General features: G+C 36.4%; 1 protein-coding gene across 5 annotated transcripts in view; it reads right to left on the bottom strand.

Annotated features, from left to right (window-relative positions):
* Positions 1 to 12,555: 12,555 nt before the first annotated feature.
* LOC132295491 (sodium/hydrogen exchanger 8) overlaps positions 12,556 to 25,009 on the bottom strand; it is a 109,524-nt gene continuing 97,070 nt past the window's right edge. For all 5 annotated transcript variants that reach the window (XM_059793776.1, XM_059793778.1, XM_059793777.1 and 2 more), the window contains 7 exons: positions 19,316 to 19,413; positions 18,997 to 19,128; positions 18,681 to 18,899; positions 18,359 to 18,565; positions 17,749 to 18,013; positions 15,153 to 15,451; positions 12,556 to 14,623 (listed from right to left, as the gene is read on the bottom strand). In XM_059793776.1, coding sequence (XP_059649759.1) covers positions 14,309 to 14,623; positions 15,153 to 15,451; positions 17,749 to 18,013; positions 18,359 to 18,565; positions 18,681 to 18,899; positions 18,997 to 19,128; positions 19,316 to 19,413 — 1,535 coding nt within the window. In that variant the 3' untranslated portion in view covers positions 12,556 to 14,308. The remainder of the gene's footprint in view (positions 14,624 to 15,152; positions 15,452 to 17,748; positions 18,014 to 18,358; positions 18,566 to 18,680; positions 18,900 to 18,996; positions 19,129 to 19,315; positions 19,414 to 25,009) is intronic.

The raw sequence follows: 25,009 nt of genomic DNA, 5'->3' as shown, positions 1-25,009 counted from the left end.
GTAGTATAGGCTGGACTACCTGTAATAGCTCTCTTGATAGACCACATCAGTCCCTTGACGAAACTGTTACTCTTCTTCTCCTCTGTATCCACCTCCTCCGGTGCAAAGAGAGACAAGCGTGTAAACTGCTGCTCATACTCTGCCACTGTCATGTTTCCCTGCTGCAGACTTAGAAACTCGGTCTTCATAGCTGCCCTGACTGCATAGGGAAAATATTTCTCGTCAAAGCGAACACTGAACTCATCATAAGACAATGTCATCCTCTCCTCTGGGGTGGTAACTGACTCTCACCACTGTAGTGCATCCCCAACTAGCTTGAAAGTAGCAAGCATCTGCTTTTGAACCTCCGTGCACTGAACCAAATGAAGATGACGCTCAATGTCTTGTTTCCACTGGTGAGCTGCTCTCGCATCGGTGGAGCCTGAGAACACAGGTGGACTCCCCTTTGTGAAAGAGCTCCTTGCCTTTCCCCAAGAATCCGTCTGAACCACTGGTGCTGATACAGGTGCCTGCTGAACCTGTGGCTGGTTCTGGAGTGCAGCTGTTACCCCAGCCTCTATAGCCCGAGCAACAAGGTCATTGAGGTGTGGAGGAATCTCTGAATCTCTGTCCCGACCCTGAGTCTATTGAACTTCCTCCTGCTCCTCCTGAAACCCTGGCATTTGCTGCTCTTCTTCCATTTGTCGACGTTATAGACGTTCCTGCTGTCTACGTGCCGCTCTCCTCTGTCGACTGTTCATGTTCTGTCCTCTTCCAGTGTTAACCATGCTGTTAACATAGAAAGATAGACATCAGTACGAGTTTAAACGAACCGTAAAAGAATTCAACGAATCCTAAATATAAGCTCTATATATAAAAAAATGCTACGCGGAAGTCTTAATACGAAACGTCCTAGAGACACTTGAACCTGGAGTACTCTGATACCAACTGTGATACCCCTCAGATTCGAGACATGGGTTGATCAGGCCCAGGCCCAAACCCGAGGGAATATCAAACAATTAAAGTATTTTAAAGCGAACACAGATGACCAAAAAGAAACAAAAGTGATGGAATAAAACTGAAAGTAACATTCATTATAAAATCCTCCATGTATAACTGAAAATTGAAAATCCAATCCTCCAAAACTTCAAGGTTACAACTTAGGAATCCACTGATGGACCCCTAACCAAAAGCTCAACAGAAACTGAAAACTAAAAATAGATAATGCTAGAAATATCGAGAGAAGTCCTACGTAACAGATGAAGGTGAGACTGTCCTCGACAAGCACGATCAAGCTCTAAGGCTGGAACCGTCCTGTACCTGAAAAGAATAATAAAGGAGTGGGTCAGACCCACGAGCAAGTTCTAATCTAACTGCAATCCATACAGTGACCCGATACGCAGATACACCGTAGACATCTCACAATATCTATCTAGTCCATACGTATAAATATATCCACACTAAGGGACATTCACCAGTCTATAATAGGGGTCTCAACCTGAATAGAAGGCAACATGCGAATACGCACCCAAAGGTGGGCATGAGTACCTAGACCTAACAGGGTACACCTCAACCTATTATAACCAGCTACGCATCCACTGCATATACGCACCCTAACCAACGAGTCTGAGACTCAAGCTCAACTCGTGGTACCATAACCATATATATAAAGTCCGTCCAAATGCAGGGTATGCAGTTCAACTATTTATTAAACTGTCATACAATAAACCAACTAGTTAGTCATTCAACTTATTCAGTTGATATGACTTAACTACCATCTGTTAATCTAGGAAGTCATCCAACTTGTTTACAGCTGATCTGACTTAGCCACAATTAGGATTCGATATCTTTCAATCCATTCCATTAATCCATTAGGTTAGGTTTATGCGTTTTGAGCTAAACCGTCCCTAGTATGTCACCGTCCCATACCGGTACATACCATCCTCCATATCCATGTAAATTACAACATATATAACAGTTCAATAATTTACAGACCAAAAACTACCATCCAAACAATTGCAAAAAAATATTTAAAGCTTCAGCAATTTAAATCCAAGCATTTAACCATATAGTTGCAGGAAACAATTTAATAATTCAGCAACTAGCCTCCTAAGCACGCATAGATCAAAATTAATAATTAAATGCCCTTATCATGCACTTGAATGCATTCTAAAACAAGTTTTATAAACACATTATGTTCCATCCAATTGCTGAATTTTAATTCAGCAATTTATTCAACTTCCATTTGTTAAGTGCCTTAATTTTTACACTGTTTGTCCCGACAACTTAGAATTAAACTTTACTCAATTTAGGGTCTTAATAACACTCAAAATTCATTCCTTGATCCCTCTGTAAAGTTCTAGATTCATTCAAACAGTCTACATGCTCCAACAGTGAACATAGTATGTAGAAAATTAAAAAAAAACCGTAAAATAAATCAAAATAACAAGGGAGCTTGCTCCAGAATTTGGAGCAGGCTCTTTTCCAGCCTAGAGCCGGCTCTAGGACTCCCTAGAGCCGGCTCCACTTTGTTGTGGGAGCCGGCTCCCACTTCTATGGAGCCGGCTCTCACCTCCTTTGAGAGCCATCGTCCCCGATGCGTCGTTTCAGCTCTTGTGCTCCTTCTCCGGCTTATTCCTAACCCTCTGTTAGTTTTTAAAACCAAACTTAGGTGTCCTATTAATACCCAGTAGCATCCCAATGGCTTGATACCAACAATTAAAAACAACTACAGAGACTAAATTTGCTACCGAACTAACCTGCGTTATGAACCAAACCGAAATTATAATTCTATTCCAACCTCTCTGTTTCTCTTCACAAACTGATCTTAGGAGTCTTATAACATCCCATTAACATCCCTAGGGTTTGTTTACAGAAGATAGAGGCAAGAATCATAACCAAAACTCAACAGATTTTTAATATGCTTTAATGAACAGAACAGGAAGCAACAATACACGAACTATAAACAGATTTGGATTCAATGCAAACAAATCATCAACAAGCATACATTGAACACATAAGTTTCATTTACTAATTAGTTAATCCCTAGAGACTATCTAGGTGCACAGAACACGAGCCAAAGGGAAGAGAAAGAGAAGAACTTGCCTGTGATTTCAATTGTGAAATCCCTGTGTCGTCTCTAAGTTTTCCTGCAATTCTGAACGCCGCCAAGCTTCCTATAACTCAGTCTCTAATCCTTACTCAACCTCCTTGGTCCTCTCTGTACACTTCCTCTTAAGCCTCACTCTGTTTTCCCCACAACTGCTCTCTGTTTCCCTCTCTGTATCTTGGGTACGTGAATAGGGTTTTGTTTTTCCAACCCTTGATACAGAGTAACCATATATATATAGGCGTAAAAACATAAGCCCTAATCCATGTTTAATCAGAGACAGAGCCCTAATTCTAAACCTAGTCGGCCCATGAAACTACTTTTGTTACGGCTTACTTAAACGTGAAATTTCCAACCCCAAAGTTAACTGTAACTTGCCCATGAAACTACTTTTGTTACGGCTTACTTAAACGTGAAATTTCCAACCCCAAAGTTAACTGTAACTTAAAGCAGAATTAAATGGAAAAACAATTACATAATTAAATCCACTTAACTAATTAATTTCAATTAAAAACCCAATTAAATAATTAAAAACACTTAATTCAATTTAAAACACATGACACATAGGTAAACAATTACATCAAAACAATAAAGAAAAATAACTAATCCAAATCCAAATAATCATGCAAAAATACAATAAAAATAATAAATAAATGCCGAGACTATCCTTTTAAAATTAGGGGTATTACACTAATAATAATGTGAAATGTGACTTGTGGATAAGTTCTGAGTAGCTTTTGTGTGGACATAATTGAAGCAACTTTAGCTTTTCAATTTAATAAGACTTCGAGTCGTCTCAACTTTCATCACAAAAATGAACATCTATTCAATTATTGTTTTGAAAATCTCTCTAATCCTCATTTGTTTGCCCCAAATTTCCAATGCTAAGCAAAATCATCAGTGTCAACCTTCTTCTTGTGGCAACATTCTTAACATAAGCAACCCTTTTCGATCAACAGCTGATCCACCACATTGTGGTTATCATAGGTATGAGCTTGGTTGTGAAAACAATCTTTTTACAGTCGCATATTTATATTCAAACAAATACTAAGTACAAGCCATCAACTATCACAACTTCACTATCCATCTTGTCGATCCCGGTGTACTACTACACGCATAATTGTTCATCCTTGCCCCGTTACTCTTTAACCGAATGCAACTTCAGCTTCAAAGATCCTTACAACGTTTGTAATCATAGGGAACCTTCCTAGTCTTTCAAAGCCCATATTTTTTCTAAGTTGTACCAATTCGAGGACGGAATTCCTTTGTTAGGAGGAAAGAATGTAATACCCCATATATTTTAAGGGATTTATTTTATTGTATTTAATTAGTTTATATGTTTTAGTTTGCTTTATTTGTATTTAATTGTTATTGTTAATTAATTGGCTTGTTTAACTTAATAATGTGCAAAATATTTGTTTATTTGTTTGTTTATGTGACTTATGTGCTTAAGGTGTATTTAATTATTATTATGTGGTATTAATTGTAATTATTTGCTTATTTATTGTTTTATATATATTTTTTTCATTAGGTTGGGTTTTAGTATCGTTGGACCATATGATTTAGGTTTAGCTTATTTGGAGGTCCTTGTTGGGTTGTGTTGGAATTAAAGTGCATGTAGTATATTAAAGCCCATGAAGTTTATTATATGTATTTTTATTTTATTTTAAGATTATAATTATATATATTTATTTAGGATCACTATTATTAGGGTTAAAATCATACGTATAATCAAGAAAGAGAGAGAGAGAGAGAGAATTGAGAGGCAAAGAGGGAGAAGACAAAAAAACTAATCTAAGGCTGCCTTGGAGAAGAAGACCGGAGAAGTTTACTGTTTGATTTTCGATCCGAAAATCTTAAGGCGAGTTCTTTTTTACTCTTTCCCTTAGAATACATAAGCTTTGCACCTTATGCTTGGCATTAGGTTTTAATTCAGAGGAAATTGAATATGATTACATGTTTTAATTTAATCTGTATTGAACTATATATGCATGTATATATATATATATATATATATGTATATCTTTGTTTCTCTAAAATTATTAACTTAGTTTTGAAAATCCTAGTTTGATTAATTGTTGTTATTTGATGAATTTGAACCTTGTTTATATTTTGATTCTATAATTAAATGATTTAAACTATTCTATACAATTGTTAAGAAATAATTTTCAGATGATCTAAGACAGAATTCTGAACAGCAGTTCGATAAGTCCGTTTTTTACCAGATAATAGTGTTTTTTGCATGGAAACAATTAATTAAAAACAACCCACTAGATTTATCTTGTGGGCCATGCCAGTTTTTGAACGAAAACCATCGTTTAGGATTCCGAAATAGTGTTTTCTAATATGTTAAGAGACATCGCAATAATTTGTGATTTTTGTTGGAGGTTGAAACGAAGTTCAATTGTCTTCATATTTTAAATTTGGTAGTTTTTTGTTGATAATGTTTATTATTATATTTTTCCAGAAGTTTTAGAAAAACTTTATTTTAAGCTTATTTTTGGAATTGCGTTCATCACACTAAAATGCGATAAATTTTAAATGATGAATTAGATAAATAATATTAATAATAATTTATCCTAATGATAAATTATTATCATTAGGATTGATAAATAATATTAATGTTGGTCCTAATGATCACTAAGTAGTGTTTACTTGTTTAATGTCAAAAACCTGTGAATCAGAGCTTTCAAGGGTTTATACCAACTGCATTGTGGTGTATAGTGGCTTAAATAATCATACAGGGGTAGTATTGTCATTTACCATCTTGTGACACAATTACAAAAGGGTTTGAGTAATGCATTGCAGCCACTATACCTGCTCAGGCTATTTTGTTGTGTAAATTGAGGTTCAACACGAGATCTGGCTACAGGGTTCTGCAAGGGCATTATTATCTTTTTACAGCTGTATTATATGTTTATACATGTGTCCAGATAGTTGCATTGTATTGAACAACTGTGGTTGAACCTGCATTATGATTTATACAGTTTCAGGACTTGTATTCTGTTGAGAGTGACAAATGGCTGTTACAAGGACAATTTGGTTTTTCCACATGGAGCTCAAGTCTGTGACACGTTGCAGTGGTCCTAGAGTGATATTGTATGCAATACAATTGCATTACTTTGAGACTAAGTCTGTATAAGAATAGAGTTACAGCCTTATCTTAGTGAGGTGTAATTTCTGGTATGCTAGAGGACAAAGCAGTTGAGGTGGTAAGGTTATATTGGTCCATTCACATGAAGAATGTTAGAAAAATCCTTAAGTAATCATTAGCTAAAGGTGACAGGAGTATATCCTTGTTGAAGGCGGATTAATGTATTAAACTTTACTATATATACACTGTTATAGAAGTTTTAGGGTTTAGGTTTTTGTTAAAAAACCCTAAAAGTAACGTGCATTGCTATACATTCGAGAGCTTCAAATGAGCAAAGTTTTTTGAGGTGTTTAATGATGATCCAAACTAGAAAACTTCACTGAATCAAGCCTTGTTGCAGTACTAACCATGGAGAATGAAATGTTGTCAAAGTTATAGGTGCAAAGGCTGGATTGAAGGGTGATATTGAGCTAGACGTTTTGTGGTGCCTTGTGAATGTTGAGTTAGGTATATTTGAGCTATTTGCATTTGCAAAATACTTGTTTTTGAACTATACATTGCTGCAAATGAATTTTTACTCTCAGACCTGTGTTTTAGCCTATTTTCTGGTTTAATCTTGTGATTCAGGTAGAGATTGGTTATATTTTGCTATACCTATATTTGATCTACTTGCTAGCAAGTTTATATTGATGAATCAAGGCTGATGAAGTTGGATTTTGGACAAAACTTTGGTTGGCTTTGGTTTTGACCTACCAAAACCTTAATTCTTCAAGAACAGTTGTTATCAAGGCCTTATTGGGATTATATTGTGATATAAATGCTGTATTTATCTTGTTTATCATCTGAGCATGATTATAATGATGATATAAGGCTGTGGGATTGATCTTAGAACTTTGGGACACGAATTTTCCATTTTACCCCTCAAACCCTGGTTTGTGCATAAAGGGTTTTAAAGGCCACAGATTGGTATTTTAAGCTACACGCCCATTCTTATCATTTATGTAAGCTTGAATATAGTTGTTATTTATTCATTTATATGCATTTGGTGAGCTGTGAGAGCTTACAGGGTTTAAGCAAGGGTGCTTAGAGCAGGAGGAGTGCAGTGAGCACTTTGTTGAGCTAGTGCTCGTGTTACTTCTTGCACTTTGTTGCATGTTGTTGAAAACTATTCCCTTTTTTTTATTTTTCTTTTTATATATTTTTATCTTTTAAGGCAACCATTGAAAAATATTCTTGTTACCTTTTTTTTTTTTTTTTTTTTGGGTTGTTATTGTTGTTGTTTGTCATTGGCAAGAAATTCACACACACCACACTCATCCACTTATTTTGCTCTTTTGGAGACTCGAACCTTCACCATCCACTTTGGGAGGTAGAGGAGATACTTTCTAATTGCTATATGCCATTAATGTTTATATATTCGTTAGTTTGTGCACATGTTATAATAAAAAGGGTTAATTACAATGACACCCCCTGAGGTTTGCCATATTGACAGTCATATATAAGTTAGGCATTTTTTGAACAATGACACCCCTTGTCAGAAATTAAATCCAAACAACCCCTTTAAAGATGTGAAAAGTCAAGATTACCCTTCAATATTTTATTAATTTAAATGGTTAAATATTAGAAATCCTAAATGACGTTTTTACCCTTGGCACTTTCCCTCTCTCACCTCTCACCTTTTCCATCAGAAACCTAACCCAACTCTCTCTCTCTATTTTATCTCTCTAACTGTAATTGATAGTATATAAAATACATATATTATACATGTATATGTATATTTTGAACATAGTCACCACCACAGTTGCCGGTCTTCGACTACCACCACCACAACCGTCGGTCCTCGACCACCACCACCACCACCAGAACCGCCCGTCCACCACAACAAAAAAAACAGAGGCAACGAATAATAGCCATGGCCTTTCAAACCCTAACCTTAATCAAGCAACCACCAAACCCACGGCCTCTCCCTTAAACCCACCACCAAATCCGTAGAACTCTCTACCCCTAAATCCCTTATCGTCATTGCCGCCATCACCACCAAGAAATTCGTCAACGTTGAACGGATCTAGCCACATCATCGACGTTGGGCACATCCCTGTGATGACCATGCGCTTCTTCGGATCCTTCTCGAGCTTGGGGGCAAAAGATGTGGTGGAGTCAGCGTCGCCGTCGTGGCCACCGTTTCGATCTTGGAGGTATATATATATATATATATATATATATATATATATATGTTGAAGATTTGGGTGTTTAAAAGTGATGGTATATATGTGTGTGTGTGTGTGTGTGTTAAAGATTCGAGTTTTGAACTTGTGGTGGTGATTTGGGTGAGAGGGCTTCACGATGGTGGAGTATGTGCTGGCGGCAGTGCCCACCATTACATGTATGTATGTTGAAGGTTTGGGATATATATATGTGTGTGTGTTTGTGTTGAAGATTCCGGTTTTGATCAATTTTTTTTTCCTCCACCGGTTTTGATCAATTGATGTGGTGATTTTAGGTGAGAGAGCTTCACAGTGGTGATGGAGTAGCCACTGTATGACTGGTAATAGATGGTATTGGGATTGGATTTTTTATTTTTATAAATATTATACAAGGATAGCAAGGTAATTTTATTATTTAAATTGGTTAATTTATAAGTCAAAGGGCAACAATGTCAATTCATTACATGTCAGAAGTGGCAAGTGACCATTGGGGTGTATTTGTTAACTTTTCAAACTTGAGGGGGTGTCATTATTCAAAAAAAGGCCTAACTTATATATGACTGTCAATACGATAAACTTCAGGGGGTGTTATTGTAACTAACCTTAATAAAAAATAAAAATATTGTTACGAGGACATGTACATATGCTCTTGATTTGTACATTGTCAATTTAGGGGTCGCAATTTAAGTTCAAAATTATTAAACCGTCCAAACTTGTTCACTAAAATTTAATTATTTGGACACCCAAATTTAAATGAGTGGGTAACAATGAGTAAAATGTGAGTACCCATACAATTCAATGATCAATAATAAATTAAGAATGGATATCCATCTTAACCCGCTCAAACAAAATCCCCGTTTCTTTATCCTCCGTTTATCTCCCTTCAATTTTCTGCCTCTCTTTCTTCTCTTTTATCTTTATCTCTTTTTTTTTCACATTTTTTTTTTCTCTTTCCTCGCCCTTTTTCCTCTATCATCATCCCTTTCTCTCTCTTCTCACATCTCTTCCCCCTTTTTTTTTTTCTCTCTCTCTCTTCCCTCTCCTCTTTTTTTTTTTTTTTTTTTTTTTTTTTTTTTTTTTTTTTTTTTCTAGCTGGTTCTTTTCTTTTCCCTGTGATAACTCTCTCTCTCTCTCTTCACTCTTCCTTCAAATTTTGTTCTATTGTATAAAATCAAGAAGAAAAAATCCGTGACATGATGGAAGTTTTTAAGTGTATAGTGACTTTTCCCAAAATAAGTAAAAAAAAAAAAAAAAAAAATTTGTAACTCTTAAAATCAAAAAATTAATGTAAGAATAATTTTTTTTTTATTAGTATTTTTTTTTTATTTTTTTATTTTTAACATTCAACAACAACTAAAATAACTTTAGACAATTTATGTCTAAAAATATTTGGGTTATTGAGTTGGGTGGGGTTCCACTTACCCATTTAACACCCAATTCATTTATGACCCACTATAAATGGGCCGATAATGGACTATTGGCCCATTCTTGACCAGCCTAAAACCCATTCAAACCCACTCAATTGCCACCCTATGTCAATGACATAGGTGGTACTCCAACTTGTGAAATTTTGTCCTCTAAGAGAACACCGAAGTGGCTAAAAAATGAAAGAAGATCACCAGGTATAAATATATATATACAGGGGCGGAGCCAGGATTGTATCTTAGGAGGGGCATAATGTATTTGACAGGGGAAAAAAAACCAACTAACATGGCATATATAATTTTTTTCACATCAAAAGGCAAACAATAAAAACAAAAAATTATAGCAAAATCACAAAAATTTTAAGGAACAGTTTAATATTCTATAAAAATAAAAAGTAATAATAAAATAAAAATAAAAAAAAAAAAAATTGAGTCGGTGATAGATTGATAGCAAAATAAAATATTCATTCTGATTTCTATCTCTATCTTTCGATTCTCACCTTCCAATTTTGATTATGATGTTGAACTATATAAATAGCAATCGCAGAAAATGAAATTGAAAAATGGAGCAAGGGCAAGGGCTGAGAGAGCATGAATATTTTATACAAAGACCATACTGTTTTTGTTCAGAATTTGATTAGCACAAATACCAATTACTTCAAATTATACTTCAGTATTCTTTTTCTTCACCAATCAAACACACCACTAACAATTGTCTTAAACACAATATAAACATTATCTTCCCATTTAGCCCTTGTAAATTCTAGCATGTTTTCACTTTAACTTTTCTTTTTAGTTTGTTTTATTATTTTTGAGGGCCAATTACTTAAACACAATATAAACATTATCTTCCCATTTAGCCCTTGTAAATTCTAGCATGTTTTCACTTTAACTTTTCTTTTTAGTTTGTTTTATTATTTTTGAGGGCCAATTACTTCAAATTATACTTTAGTATTCTTTTCTTTACCACTCAAACACACCACTAACAATTGTCTTAAACACAATACTAAACATTATCTTCCCATTTAGCCCTTGTAAATTGTAGCATGTTTTCACTTTAACTTTTCTTTTTAGTTTGTTTTATTATTTTTGAGGGGGGGCATTTTTGAACTTTCAAAACAAAATGTATATAATAATTGGGCGCGCGCCGGGGGGGGGGGGGGGGGGGGGGACTTCGGGGGGGCCATGTGCCCACCCCTCTGTGCGTGCGTGCGTGTTACCAAAGGGTATATTGCTATCACTAAATTATTCTTATGTGTGTGTGTTCTTTCTTCCGAGAAATTTAGGTATGGATTCATCTTATAAATTTTTCAGTTATTTTCTTAGATTATGTTATATTTGATTTTATGTATGTTTTTTTTCTGGACAATTAAGGCGTTTTGTACGAGGTGCGTGACATTATTATTACTTGCAGTAAGAATTCTATCCCAGCAAATCACATTTAATGGAAGTGCCTATTGTAGTGGACCACGCCTTGGTAAACTGTTAAGCGGCAAATAAAACAAGTAACAAAATTAGATGGGAGTGAGTGTGTGATTTGACCTAAACTAATTCATAAGATCTCAAGCAAACCCTAAGATGTAGCAATTGGCTTTTAGTTATAGAAGCGTAGTTATGGCATGACTTAGTTATAGATGTGTAGTCTTTTTAGATCTCTGATTTAGTTATCATAGAAACGACTTGTTCGTAGGTTTTGATCCACCATTGTTATATTTTTCAGGTTCTCGTCAATAGTAGGATTAGTAGTTGTTCGTGCCGATCAGAGACTTGGTATCATCACTCTTCCAGTGTCATCAACGTAGGGTTCTACCTTTTGATTGGTTATTTTAGTTTTTAGACGGTTATTTTAGTTTTTAGATAGTTATTTATTTTCTGTTAAGGGATTTTATTAGGGGTCCATGTTTAAGGATTCTGAGTTATATTCTTTTGGAGAATTAATTTTATAGGGATTTTATTATTTATCTTTGAGAATTAATGAATTTTATTTGGAGGAGATTTATTTATTTATTTATTTATTTATTAGTTTCCTTTCAGCAATATTATTTCTTTATTATTTGTCTTTTTGTATTATGTGCTTGTATATTATTAATTGTTTGATATTTCCCTCAGTTTTGTATACGGACTTGATCAACCTATGTTCCGAAATTGAGGGGTATCACACAAGATATCTGAGCTTGGATTTGGCTAGGCTCCACACAGTTGGCTCAAATGGTGTGAATAGCATGGATCACAAGCCATGGGCGTGACGTAGACAAGTTAGGGACATGAGTACAAGACAGTGGGCTTAGATGTGGCTCAACATGCAAGGGTGGCTCAAAGGGGTGAGACATGGTTCAGGATTGTGAGACATGGCTTGGTGGGCTCAGTTGGTTGGGGGTGGCTGCTAGCACCTCCCACGTGTTGACATTGTGGGGGAGTAGGGGTGTGCCCAGCAACCACCCATGCAGGTGGCACATTTCAGGGGCAACATCACTAGGTGGTTATCAAACTCAGCAAGCTTGTGGGGGCAATTTTCCTGACATGACAGACAGAAGAGTGCTGAGAGACACTCTATACTTCTGCAGACTTGAGGCCTTTTACTTGTTTGTAAAAAAATAGTAAAGTTACGAAGCTTTGGGGCATCTGTAAATTCAGGGGTGCGCTTTACATTACATTACTGCAAATTATAATTGTGCGTGTGAGTATTCTATTTACTGTATGTTTTAGGCAGCAAGTGTGGGTTGAATGAACTAAGTCACAGAAAAGTTTTTTTTTTTTTTTTTTATTTTTTTTTTTTATTAGCTTGGTGCCGTCATAGGGTCAGGAGATCAGTATTCAAACTCACCCGTGTTAGTAAGCACTAACCTACCGATTGCATACACTTGACATCTAGGTCAACTAAAAATCTCTTGGTTAGTCCAATTGGGTCAAACCTAACAAATTCCTTTCTCAATATCATGTGAAACGCTTTATAATCTAATTAATTCGGAACAATGATGTGCTAATAATAATAATTCAACACCATCCCACATAATAATCAATCAATTTATTAAAAGGAACTAATAAAATCTCATAATATAAATAGAAGATGTCAATGACATTCATTTATTTGGCAAGATATAATAGAACTTCCAAGACTAGGCTCTACCAGTTGCTACTGCATTTTAAGAATACTCTTGAGAATACTCCTGAGAATTTGGCCTCTACTTGGAACGTCGCGAAATTCAGTGGTGGCGCTGCCTCTTGTAGTAGTTGCAAGGCCCCTCTGGAAAGGCGGCGGCGGGCTGGGTGCGGTGGTGGCTTCACCAGGAGCATCCATAGAGAGAGAGAGAGAGAGAGAGAGAGTTAAGTGGGAGAGTGTCCCAACGGAATGCTTTATATAGAGGCTAAATGACCAGCGGAAAGTGCACGCAACCGTGTGCTAGACTGTGAATCACCCACCGTGTAGGGTCGACCACTAGTGACATGGTACATGCCTAAAGTTTATAATAGGCAAAAAAGGAGAAAATGGACTGAATCAACACTTTTACCTTCGGACCTGATCTTCTCCTCTGCCTGGTCCCCCATATGGTGTCATTGTCATCCCTATGCATACGTAAAATCAGCAATGCAACATATTACTTCGTAATGTAACGCGCTACATTATGAAATGTATCACTTTCGTAACACTTAAATGGACGTTAATTCAATAGTATGATCTCTCCAACTTTAAAGGGCAGGTAGGGAGTTCGAGTCTCGTATTAATGGTATGCAAAATGCGACACCCATGCAACAGATTAATCCAAACGCAGGAGAGGAATCACAACTTTACCCTTTTGATTCGAGACAAGATAGTCTCAACTGCGAAATTTTTTTTACATGCATGGACTATAAACGCAGCTTCTCTCGCAAAATCACTTTTCCATTACATTTTATGGAGGATGCATTAATATTCACTCCTTGCTATTTGAAAAAGTGAACAAAGGTCGAGTACCAAAGCTCTAATCCCATCATGAACGTTAGACAATTGCCAGAGTTTGGCTATTCAAAATAGCCCTCTTATTTGTTATGTAGACACCAAGATCATACAATAAAAATTAACAAAAATAAATGCACATATAAAACTATATAATTTAACGCGATTCCACAAAATCCTAATTATGTATATACAAACTAGAAGTGATAATTAACCATATAACATATACAATGCATCAAACATTCAACACACTCGGGAATCGTATGGGTATGGGCAGTAGAAACAATATTACAGAAAATTGAATCGGATACATGTAGTTCACCAGTAGTTTCTTCAAGCAGAAGGTTTCAGGGATTCTCTTATTGATTTCTCTTTTATACATAGAGCATTTAGACATACAAATTTCTCTTTTATACATAGACAATTTAGACATGATTTCTCTTTTATGCATAGCATAGAGCATTTACGCATGCAAACAACATAAATACTTTCGGAGGAAAGAAAAAGAAAAAGAAATTTTTTTTTTTGATGAAATATAATCATGATAAAGTCAGATGTAAAACCTTAAGAGGCCTGGCGAAAAGAGAGCCTACTCAGTGAATCGATTCTCACAACAAGTTCATCCTCCACACCAGATTCGTCACTTGAGTCATCCATTACATGACTCTCTTTCGTCCTTGAACTTTGAGTTTGGTGCATTAAATTTTGTCCTGCAAGTTCTTTCACTTCAAGATTCTTTCTTGTCATGGTAGGCCCTTCTGATCTGACAGAAACAAGTGGTCGCACATGATTTGATGGAACTTCTGGATATGACAAGCTATGAGATGGATTCACTTTTCTGCTTAGAGAATTTCGGCCACTCCATCGGGTGTTATTTACCTGATAAATCGGACAATCTACAATGTAACTCCAAATAAACAACCACAATTAAAAAATATGGTAATCAATTACAACTTCAACAAATTATAAATTCACATGGCCATTATTCATTATTGGTCTATTTGAAATAAATCCTCCAAGATAAAGACGGACAATAAAAACAAAATTGAAGTGAATCTACAATAACTTCAACTGAATAAATGTTCAATTTTTTAATTTTGTTATTCTTAACATAAAGGTTATTTATTTATTTATTTTTACATCTCCATTCTCTTATTCATTCTTTTTTCCTTTTAAAGAAAAAAAAAAAAAAATTTGGGATGGGGGATGCTCTGGTTTTCTTTCAATATCTTCTAAAGATCGGACTATATGAAATTAATAAATAGAAAAAGGAAAGGATGAAATAATTTTATTTAGAATTATATGCATATGCTACATGTAGAAGTCCAAAACAATTGTGCATTCTGAGTAAATCAACCATGAAGTTACTTCCAAACAACCACTTAAAGAAAAGATACACTGAACTTACCATGCTGCCAAAGATGCTTAGCTGCATTGCCCGAGTAGACAAGTTGTTTGTTCTTCGATCAGTCTCTTGGGGACTCTGATGATTTTGCCTTGGCCTGTAGAAATGTTCAGGCCAACTCATAAGACCGCCATGTTCCCTACTTAGGGTACGGGAGGGATGATCATGTGAAATTAATGAAGACGGCCTTCTCGAGAGAGGTCTATTGGCTTCAAATGCAGCAATGTCAAATATGATAACTCTCGCCCTCGTCTCAACTTGATAGCAGGATCCTTGATGAGAAAAACTCCCTGGCTTGGTACCTGTTATCAAATCAGAGATGAAGCATTAGTAAAAGTACCTGGTTCTGAAATTTTCCGAAAAGTATGGCCCTCAATTAGTTCATTCTCAGTTCATTTATTTTATATATTTTGGATACAATTTCTAACTGAAGATAGGGAGACTTGGGGACTGGGGGAGGGCTCTCTGTCATTGTACCTATATTCTGTGAGTGAGATTTTTATATGCTCATTTTAATGTATCCTAAAAGGCATATTAAAACCATTTTTAGAACAAGATGAAAGACAGAACAATCAAATCTGATTAAAGGACCGGAACCTGAGACTGATGGAGAGTTGCGCAAGGTAAGTGATCAAGACTTCTTTTTTGGAGAGGGGGAAGAAGGTGAAAAGGTCTCGTAGGATGACTAATCCAAATTAACAACTTTTCAAATTTAAAATTGACTTAACAGAAAGTCAAATTAACTCATAGCAGATAATACAAATCTATCAATCCATAGCAATAATAAGCAGATAAAAAGCAAAGTAATGGACAAAAAGATTTTTGCATGGAAACACCAAGGAGAAAAACCACAAAACCTAGTCCAGACAACCCAAAATCCACTATGTGAGAAAAGAGAGTACAACCTAGGTTCACAGACTCTATCCCAAAAATCCCCTAGTTACCTCCTGATAAACACCATACCTTCCCCCAGAAGTCTCCAGGCCATCTATTCGCTCATCAACAACATCCGCTCCTCACGAATCTGCTTCTCTAGCGATTTCAGTCTCAACCACTAGTCATCTGGTTTCGATCTTTTTGTATGGATTGAATGTGGTATTGAGCTATAGGATTAAGTACATTGCAGTAGATTGTCAACATATGAACTCACACTCACCGATACTAGAATGATGAGTCAGAAAGAAAAATAAAGAAGCACTCTAAAGGTCACAAATAATGTTCTTTCTATTTGTACTCTCTGCATCTTGTATTCTGCCCTAGTATCTGTTGAAAGTTGAAATATATAGAAATATCTATATATTTGAACAGTATCACGTGTGTGTGTGTGTGTATCAATAGTGTTCAATTGCTCCCTAGAAGTAAGAAATTTTATACTCACTTTTAATAGTAACCTTAGGATCTAATCCTAAGGCAATTAGTTAATTGACTTTTATTTTCTTCATTTTAAGAAACTTACATTTTCTTTCCAAACCATTAAAGAAAAATTACAGAATTAGACAATTTATTAAAGGAAACAAAAATAAAATAATTTGGCTACTTTTTTGTCTGGGTTTCTCTGTCCAGTAAAAAAACACTTCCCCATCACTACCGGTTGAATAAACAAAAACCAAATAAAATTAATCAAAAGAGATAAATAAAATGGCCATTAAATAAAGATTGCTTGAAAAGTATTGATTATAATCAAAACTCAAATTTCAAGATTGATCCATATTTTATACTCAGCTTAATAAAATATTTTGAATTTGTTTAGTAACTAATTTAGAATTCGGAGACTACTATTGGCTTCAAAATTTTTTTAGAAAGATCCTGCAAAACAACTCTTAATATATTATTATATATCTATCTAAATGTTCTTGGTGTTTTTTTTTATTTTTTTGGTAAATTAAATGTTCAAAGTGTTGATCGGTAAAAGCATGTCAGAATTGATAAAGTGTGGAAAAAAACTAAAAATGACGGACTTTTAATTGTAGATTAATTTTACTTCGTCTCAGTGGCTGCTTGCGAATTTGGCAAAAAATAGCCAAATTATTTAATTCTTGTTTCCTTTAATAAATTGTCTAATACTGTCATTTTTCTTTAATGATATTTAATGGTATGGAAAGAAAATGGAAGTTTCTTAAAATAAAGAAAATAAAAGTCAATTAACTAATTGCCGTAAGATTAGATCCTAAGGTTACAATTAAAAGTGAGTATAAAATTTCTTGCTCCCAGGGAGCAATTGAACACTATTATATATATATATATATATATATATATATATATATATGTATGTAAGCAACATCGAAGATAGAGAGAATAGGGTAGGTGGCGCTTAAAACCAACTTGGAAATTGTTTTTCTGAAAAGCTCAATTGATCAAAATTCACATCAATTGATCGATGATACTCCAGAAGCCCCCAATCTATCCCTCGATTGATTGAAGTCTACTATAGAAAGAGATGTGAAAATGCAAGAGAAGTTTTAGTATATTAGAGCATGATATGAATATTCTGATAAAGACAATCAACCAAGAAAGGGGAAGTATCAGACAATACACATCCGACAAGAAGTTAAAACAGTTCCCCAGGAATAGAAAGAGATGTGAAATAGATTTTAGTTACCTGATATTTCTGATCCTAGGAAGCTTAGATAGCCATTTGAAGGCAATAATGCTGCTGGAGATGTAATCAGTTCTTCTTGGATACCTTGCCTTTTTATGAATCCTTCTAACAGAAAACCAATTGAAAGGTGGGGTATTTCTATAGTTTCTCCTCTTAGGTATATTGTCATTCTTGACTTATCTGCAACAAGTGATCTCAAGTCTTGCATTGCCATTTTCTCAAATATTTGAGGAAGCAAGATTTTAGCAAGAACAATAACGCTTTCCTGCAAAACCAAGATACATTGTACGATCCACTAAATAACTGGTAAGACAACTGTTTAAGGGATTTGGGAAACCAATTATCATGGTATATTCCACTAAATGTTTTAGCATTGCACCCTTTACATGATCAACAGATATAAAAAGACCAAGGAAAATATATCACCTGATGAGCTGTCATGTTTTTAACAGAGTTGCATATTTAAATAATGCATACTTAATTTTAGACCAGATTAATATTCTTTCTGAACTTAAGATATAAAGACTATAAATTATCTTGTTGCATGTTTATAAGTTTATATACCAAATAATGGGGTCAGGGATGTTTTGCAGTGTGATAATTATTATACCTGCCACAAGAAATTTTCTACCACAGGATCAGATCTGACCACTTCGAGTATCTTTTCAGCTCCAAAAAAGAAACAGAGTACAACAGAATCTGTTACCATATCACAGATGTGCGGCTTTCCAATCAGCACCTCATATAGGCCCAAAGTACTGCCATGTGTAAATGTCGGATGCAGTAAAAGCTTATTCCTTGTAGTCTTACTTGCCCACTGCCATACAGAGGTACTAATATGTGACAAGTTGAGAGAATCATAACTGAAATATTTTGAATGAAACAAAGTTTTCTCTCAAACGCTAACAAACCCGAGTAAAATGTTTAGTTACCTTCACGACTCCATTTGAAATGAGCCAAATACCATTTGGCTTAGAAGCCTCCCTATAAAGAGTCACACCACGTAGTTTCATTATCTCTTTAGTAGAATCTACCAATGGCTCACGAACTGTGGAAGGAAGTGCTCCCAACAAAGGATGGACACTAACCAAATCACGTATCTTTGGAATCTTCACTAACGGAGGATTCCGTAGCAGCTTCTTCAAGTCAGTCTACATGAAAATAGAAGTAATACAAGTATGACTCATGAACAACGTATGAATAAAGTGAAGACCAAAAAAGGAAAACGTGACAATGTCCCAATGATACCTGGACAACATTGTGCAGATGAATCATCTCTTTCTCTTCCAACAACCCAACCTTTTCAAGATTTTGAACATAATCAATTAAATGACTCAGCACAGAATATGTTACTTGCCTTGTCTTCACAACACGTAAAACCTGAAAAAGCAACATATACCAAAGCTATACTCAGCACAATGTGTTCTTTGCAAGAATATGTCAAGGAAGACCAAGTTGTTACCATATATAAAAATGTATTTAATGATGCCTGGGCAACTGATTTCAAGAAGGATATAGCACAGAGCTCATCAAAACATATCCAACAAGGATTCTTAAGGCCACAAACCTGAGGAAATGTAACGCGAACATCTTCCAAGAACTTTCGTGCTTCCTCTCCTTCTGCCTCACTTTCGGTTATGACAATAGATGCAACTTCACTGTTGCCTGAATCAATGATTCAAGTGTAAGAATTGAAAAAGAAAACAGATATTAAGATTTCAGAGTGAAAATGAAAATTCCCCCAGAAATAAAGGCTGACTATAAGCCTTAGTAATGTATTTTTTTTCCCTAGTTAGCCTTACTTATGATTGTATTTGCAGGAATGATACACTTTTCATTACCTTGAGTAAACAAGCGCAAATATGACCATACATAGAGAAAAGTTACAGAACAGAAGTCAATTGGCCAATCCAGTATTTGTTAGGTAGAGGCAAGTGATGAGTTTGACCATCCATGAAAGGTTCTCTGATGTTAAATTACTGGACAAAGAGAGATCCCATTTTGCAATAGTTTTGAGAAAGCTGAGAACTGTTGGCTGAGGACCTTTCAATTCAGTACTCTAATGACGGACTAGTGCAAATAACTCAAACTGACAAAATTACTGAAATTGGTAATCGAATCAATTGATTAAAGAATTGGGAATACACTCTTATATATACATCAGAATAATGCTATTCTAGGAAGCTAATAAAAACTGATCCCTAGAAATCAGGGATTGCAATAACTAATAAATCTCTAGCTATTAACAGCAGCCTGTACACAACCAATAAATCCCTAGCTATTAACAGCCTGTACACAACTAATAAATCTCATTTTCCCACACTCCCCCTCAAGCTGGTGAATGGATGTTGTTAGAATGTTTTATATATATATATATATATATATATATATATATATATATATATAAGTGTTGGGCCATTATGTAATTACAGAAAGTTGATAGGGGTCCTTGTGTAGTTAAGTAAGACTTGTACTCTTTATATAAGCCTTGTACACTTTATTAGGTTAGATGATGATGAATATACAAGTCTGAAACTTCTCTCTCTCTCATATATATAACTCTGAACATGGTATCAGAGCGTACGATCATGGGTGTGAGAATCTGTAATTGGGTTATTGTTGTATAAGATTTGAATTGCAGTTGTGGTGTTGGTGATCTCTACCGTCGGTTCCTTGTTTGTCGTCATCAGCAGCGGCTTGTTCATCGTCGTCAGATCTACAGCGTCGTCCCATCTGGGAGTTATTCGTCATTGTCTTTGCCGTGTTCGTCGTCGTCTCTGCCGTGTTCGTCGTCGCCGGCAGCTTCTCTTTGGTTGCCAGCGAGCTCGCCGACCTCTGCAATCTTGATTCGCAGAGGTGAGGTTCATCTCTGTTGGCCGGAAGTTGCAGCGATCGCTGCTTATTGATTCGCCGTTACTTGTGCTTGGGTCGCCGTCGTCGCCGCCGCGTTATTCCCCGGCGTCTGTGAAGGTGTGAAGAAGAAAACCTCTGTTTGGCTACACGGTTATAACTACTTCAACCCTGGTTTGCTAAACCTGGATAGCCCATGTCAGTCCAACCCGTTTGACCAAGTCTGTTGACCAGACCCGACCCGGTTGTCCAGATCTGACCCGGTCCAAGATCCGACCCGGTTCCAGATCCAAGTCGTTTTCCAGGTTCGGCCAGAATACAGAATCTTTTTTTTTTTGCCGTTTTTCTTTTCTGTTTTGCTGGATTCAACATGGCATCTAGTTCAGATTTACTTTCACCCACGAACAGTCTTAATTCTCCCATGACTTCAGTTAAACTCAATGGAAAGAATTACATATTATGGGCTAAATCTGTTGCCATTTTCCTCCAAGGCAGAGGTCTTGATTCTCATTTAACTAAAGAGAAACCCAAGACAATTGATGTCTCCTTTGATACATGGGAAAAGGAAGATGCTCAGATCATTTCTATGATGATAAACGGTATTGAACCCCAAATTAGTTCAACTCTACTTTATTTGGATACTGTCAAGGAGATATGGGACAGATTGCTGCAATTGTATTCTGGGACAGGTAATATCACTCGTGTTTATGAGCTCTGTAAGCGGCACTTCAATCTTGAACAAGGTACTCAAAGTATTATTCCAAAGTTATGGGAGTCTGTGAAGAGCTAAATATGTATCAGCCTATTACAGGTGATGTTCGCAGTATGCAACAACAACGTGCGGACTTTAATGCTGTCCGTTTTCTTACTGGTTTATCATCAGCATATGAGCCTTTTCGTGCACAGATTATGAGCAATCCAACACTTCCATCTCTTGCTGAGGTGTTTTCTAGACTTCAGCGTACTACACTTGCAAGTGATACCTCAAATTTGAATACTGGACAGAGTGGTGAGCGTTCAGCATTAGTGGTTTCAAAGGGTGAACATAATACTTACCGTGGAGGTCGTAGGGGACGCTCCACACGTGGTGGTCGTGATTCACGTGGAGGACATGGCCGTGGCAGGGAATATAAAAAGTGTACCCATTGTGGTCTTTCTAATCATACTGTGAACTTTTGTTGGGATCTTCATGGGAAACCATCTAGTTATGCCAATTAAGTTTCCTCTTCTCCGAATGATGTTGCTTCTGGATCGCACAACGTAGCTGAATCAGATACAGTTCCTGTTCCACGAGATGAGTATACTCAGTTTTTGTCTTATAAGCAAGCATCTAATTCATCTTCCACGGCTACTTTTGCCCAGTCAGGTACTACACACACATGTCTGTTGTCTTCCACTCGCAGTCCTTGGATCATAGACACTGGAGCATCTGATCATATGACCGGATGTTCTTCTCTTCTATCTAATTTTCATTTTGTACATCCTTCTCAAAGTGTTACTCTTGCTAATGGTTCATCCACTCAGGTTTCAGGTTTGGAGACAACTCAACTTAGTGATTCATTGTCTCTCTCGTCTGTTTTACATGTTCCGCAGTTTCCTTTTAATTTAATGTCTAACAGTAAGCTTACTAAATCTCTCCAGTGCTCTGTTACATTTGATCCTACTTCTTGTGTGTTTCAGGATCTCAAGACGAAGAAGACGATTGGTACGAGGCATGAAGCTGGTGGCTTATATTATTTTGATTTCGAACCTTCTCCTGTGGCTATTCAGTCTTCTCTGTCTCCATTCCAGTGGCACTGTCGCCTTGGTCATCCGTCACTTCAAGTTTTGAAGCGTCAAGTTCCTAGTCTTAGTCATTTGAAATTCTTGTCATGTGAAATTTGTCAACTTAGTAAGCACCATCGCGTGTCTTTCAAGTCTAGGGTTAATAATCGTGTCGCTAGTCCATTTCATTTGGTTCATTCAAATGTATGGGGTCCAATAAAACATTCTTCAATCAATAAATTTCATTATTTTGTGACATTTGTGGATGATTATTCTCGCCTAACTTAGTTGTTTCTAATGAAAGATCGTTCTGAGTTATTTTTAATTTTTCAAAAATTTCGCAAAGAAATCAAAACTCAGTTTGGATGTCCAATTCGTATTCTACGTTCTGATAATGCTAAGGAATATTCTTCAACTCCATTTGATACATATCTTAGTGTTAAAGGAATTATTCATCAAAATTCATGTGTTTATACTTCACAACAAAATGGAGTTGCAGAACGTAAGAATCGACATCTCTTAAAAGTAACTTGTGCTCTTTTGTTTCATATGCGTATGCCTAAACAGTTTTGGGGTGATACTGTTCTTACTGCCTGTCATCTTATTAACCGTATGCCGTCATCTGTATTAGATGGCAAATCTCCACATTCTATTTTATTTCCTGATTCTCCCTTGTTTTCTCTTCCTCCTAGGGTTTTTAGATGTGTATGTTATGTCCACAATCTTAGTCCTGGTTTTGATAAATTAGACCCACGTGCCACAAAGTGTGTATTTCTTGGCTACTCTCGCTCTCATAAAGGTTATCGCTGCTATAGTCCTGTTTCTCAACTGTACTTTATTAGCGCAGATGTAACATTTTCTGAGTCCATCCCATATTTTTCAGATACTGATTCACTTCTTGATATCACTCTTGAGTCGCCTCCTTCTACCGTTCCTCTTCCCTCACTCTCTCTTCAACCTCGATCTCTTGTTCCTTCATCTGCCCCGTTACAGGTGTACACTCGAAGACCAAAGCCGTTGTCGTGCCTCCTCCATCATCTTCAGAGTCTTTGGATCCGGCACCTTCCACTGTGTCTGATTCCTTGCCTATTGCACTTCGTAAAGCTCCTCGTTCATGTGTTACTAACCATCCTATTGCTCATTATGTCTCTTATAATTCCTTTTCGCCATCATTCTCCTGTTTTTCCTCTAAGTTGTCTACTATATTCGTTCCTAAGACTGTACAGGATGCGTTGTCTGATTTGGGCTGGAGGAACACAATGCAAGATGAAATGGATGCTTTGCATAAGAATGGCACGTGAGATCTTGTTCCATTACCTCCGGATGTCACACCTGTTGGTTGTCGCTGGGAATATACTGTAAAGTACCTTCCAGATGGGTCTGTTGAGCGTTTAAAAGCACGTCTTGTTGCCAAAGGTTATACCCAAACTTATGGTATTGACTATGACGAGACATTTTCTCCCGTTGCTAAGATTTCTTCTATTCGTGTTTTGATTTCTCTTGCTGCTAATAGACATTGGCCTCTGTTTCAGTTAGACGTTAAAAATGCCTTTTTGCATGGTGACTTCAGAAGAGGTTTATATGGAGCAACCACCTGGGTTTGTTGCTCAGGGGGAGTATCTTCACACTGTTTGTCGCCTTAAAAAGGCTCTGTATGGATTGAAACAATCTCCACGGGCTTGGATTGGAAAATTCTCTGAGGTGGCGTTAAAATTTGGTCTTAAGAAATGTCAGACCGACCATTCAGTGTTTCACCAGCGCACTAAAGCTGGCTTTATATTTCTTGTGGTGTATGTAGATGATATTGTGATCACTGGTGATGATTCTGAAGGCATTGCTAAGTTGAAGTTGTTTCTGCAATATCAATTCCACACTAAAGACTTGGGTAAACTTAGGTATTTCTTGGGCATTGAAGTTGCTAGATCCAAGAAGGGTATAAGTTTATCCCAACGCAAATATGTGTTGGATTTATTAGAAGAAACAGGTATGTTGGGTGGTCGTCCGGTTGAAACTCCTATGGATTCAAATACAAAATTTGTATCTGATGAGGGTGATCTATTTAATGACCCGGGCAGGTTTCGTCGCCTTGTTGGGAAATTAATTTATCTCACTATCACTTGACCTGATATTTCATATGCAGTCAGTGTTGTGAGTCAGTTCATGGGAGTTCCTAGAATACCACATTGGATTGTTGTTCTTCGGATTACACAATATCTCAAGAAAGCTCCAGGTTTAGGGTTACTATATAAATCAAATGGTCATCTCAGGGTGGAAGGTTTTACAGATGCTGACTGGGCTGGTTCTCCTTCAGATAGGAGATCTACTACAGGCTATTGCACATTTGTAGGAGAAAATCTTGTTACATGGCGAAGTAAAAAGCAGACGGTGGTAGCTCGATCTAGTGCTGAAGCTGAATATAGGGCAATGGCCCATACCACTAGTGAGTTGACATGGATACAACATTTTCTAAAAGAACTTGGGTTGATAGTTGAGGCTCCTACTCCATTGTTCTGTGATAATCAAGCAGTAGTTCACATTGCATCAAATCCTGTGTTTCATGAGAGGACCAAACATATTGAAGTTGATTGTCACTTCATTCGGGAAAAAATATTAAATGGGAGCATCTCTACTCCATTTGTGAAGTCTG

The sequence above is a fragment of the Cornus florida genome, unplaced genomic scaffold, assembly GCF_030987335.1.
Source record: "Cornus florida cultivar Cherokee Brave unplaced genomic scaffold, ASM3098733v1 CherokeeBrave_3.0.0_Hap2_Chr02, whole genome shotgun sequence".
In the NCBI taxonomy this organism is placed as follows: domain Eukaryota; kingdom Viridiplantae; phylum Streptophyta; class Magnoliopsida; order Cornales; family Cornaceae; genus Cornus; species Cornus florida.
Note: the sequence above shows the minus strand (reverse complement) of the source record. Positions and strands in the feature narration are given on the sequence as shown.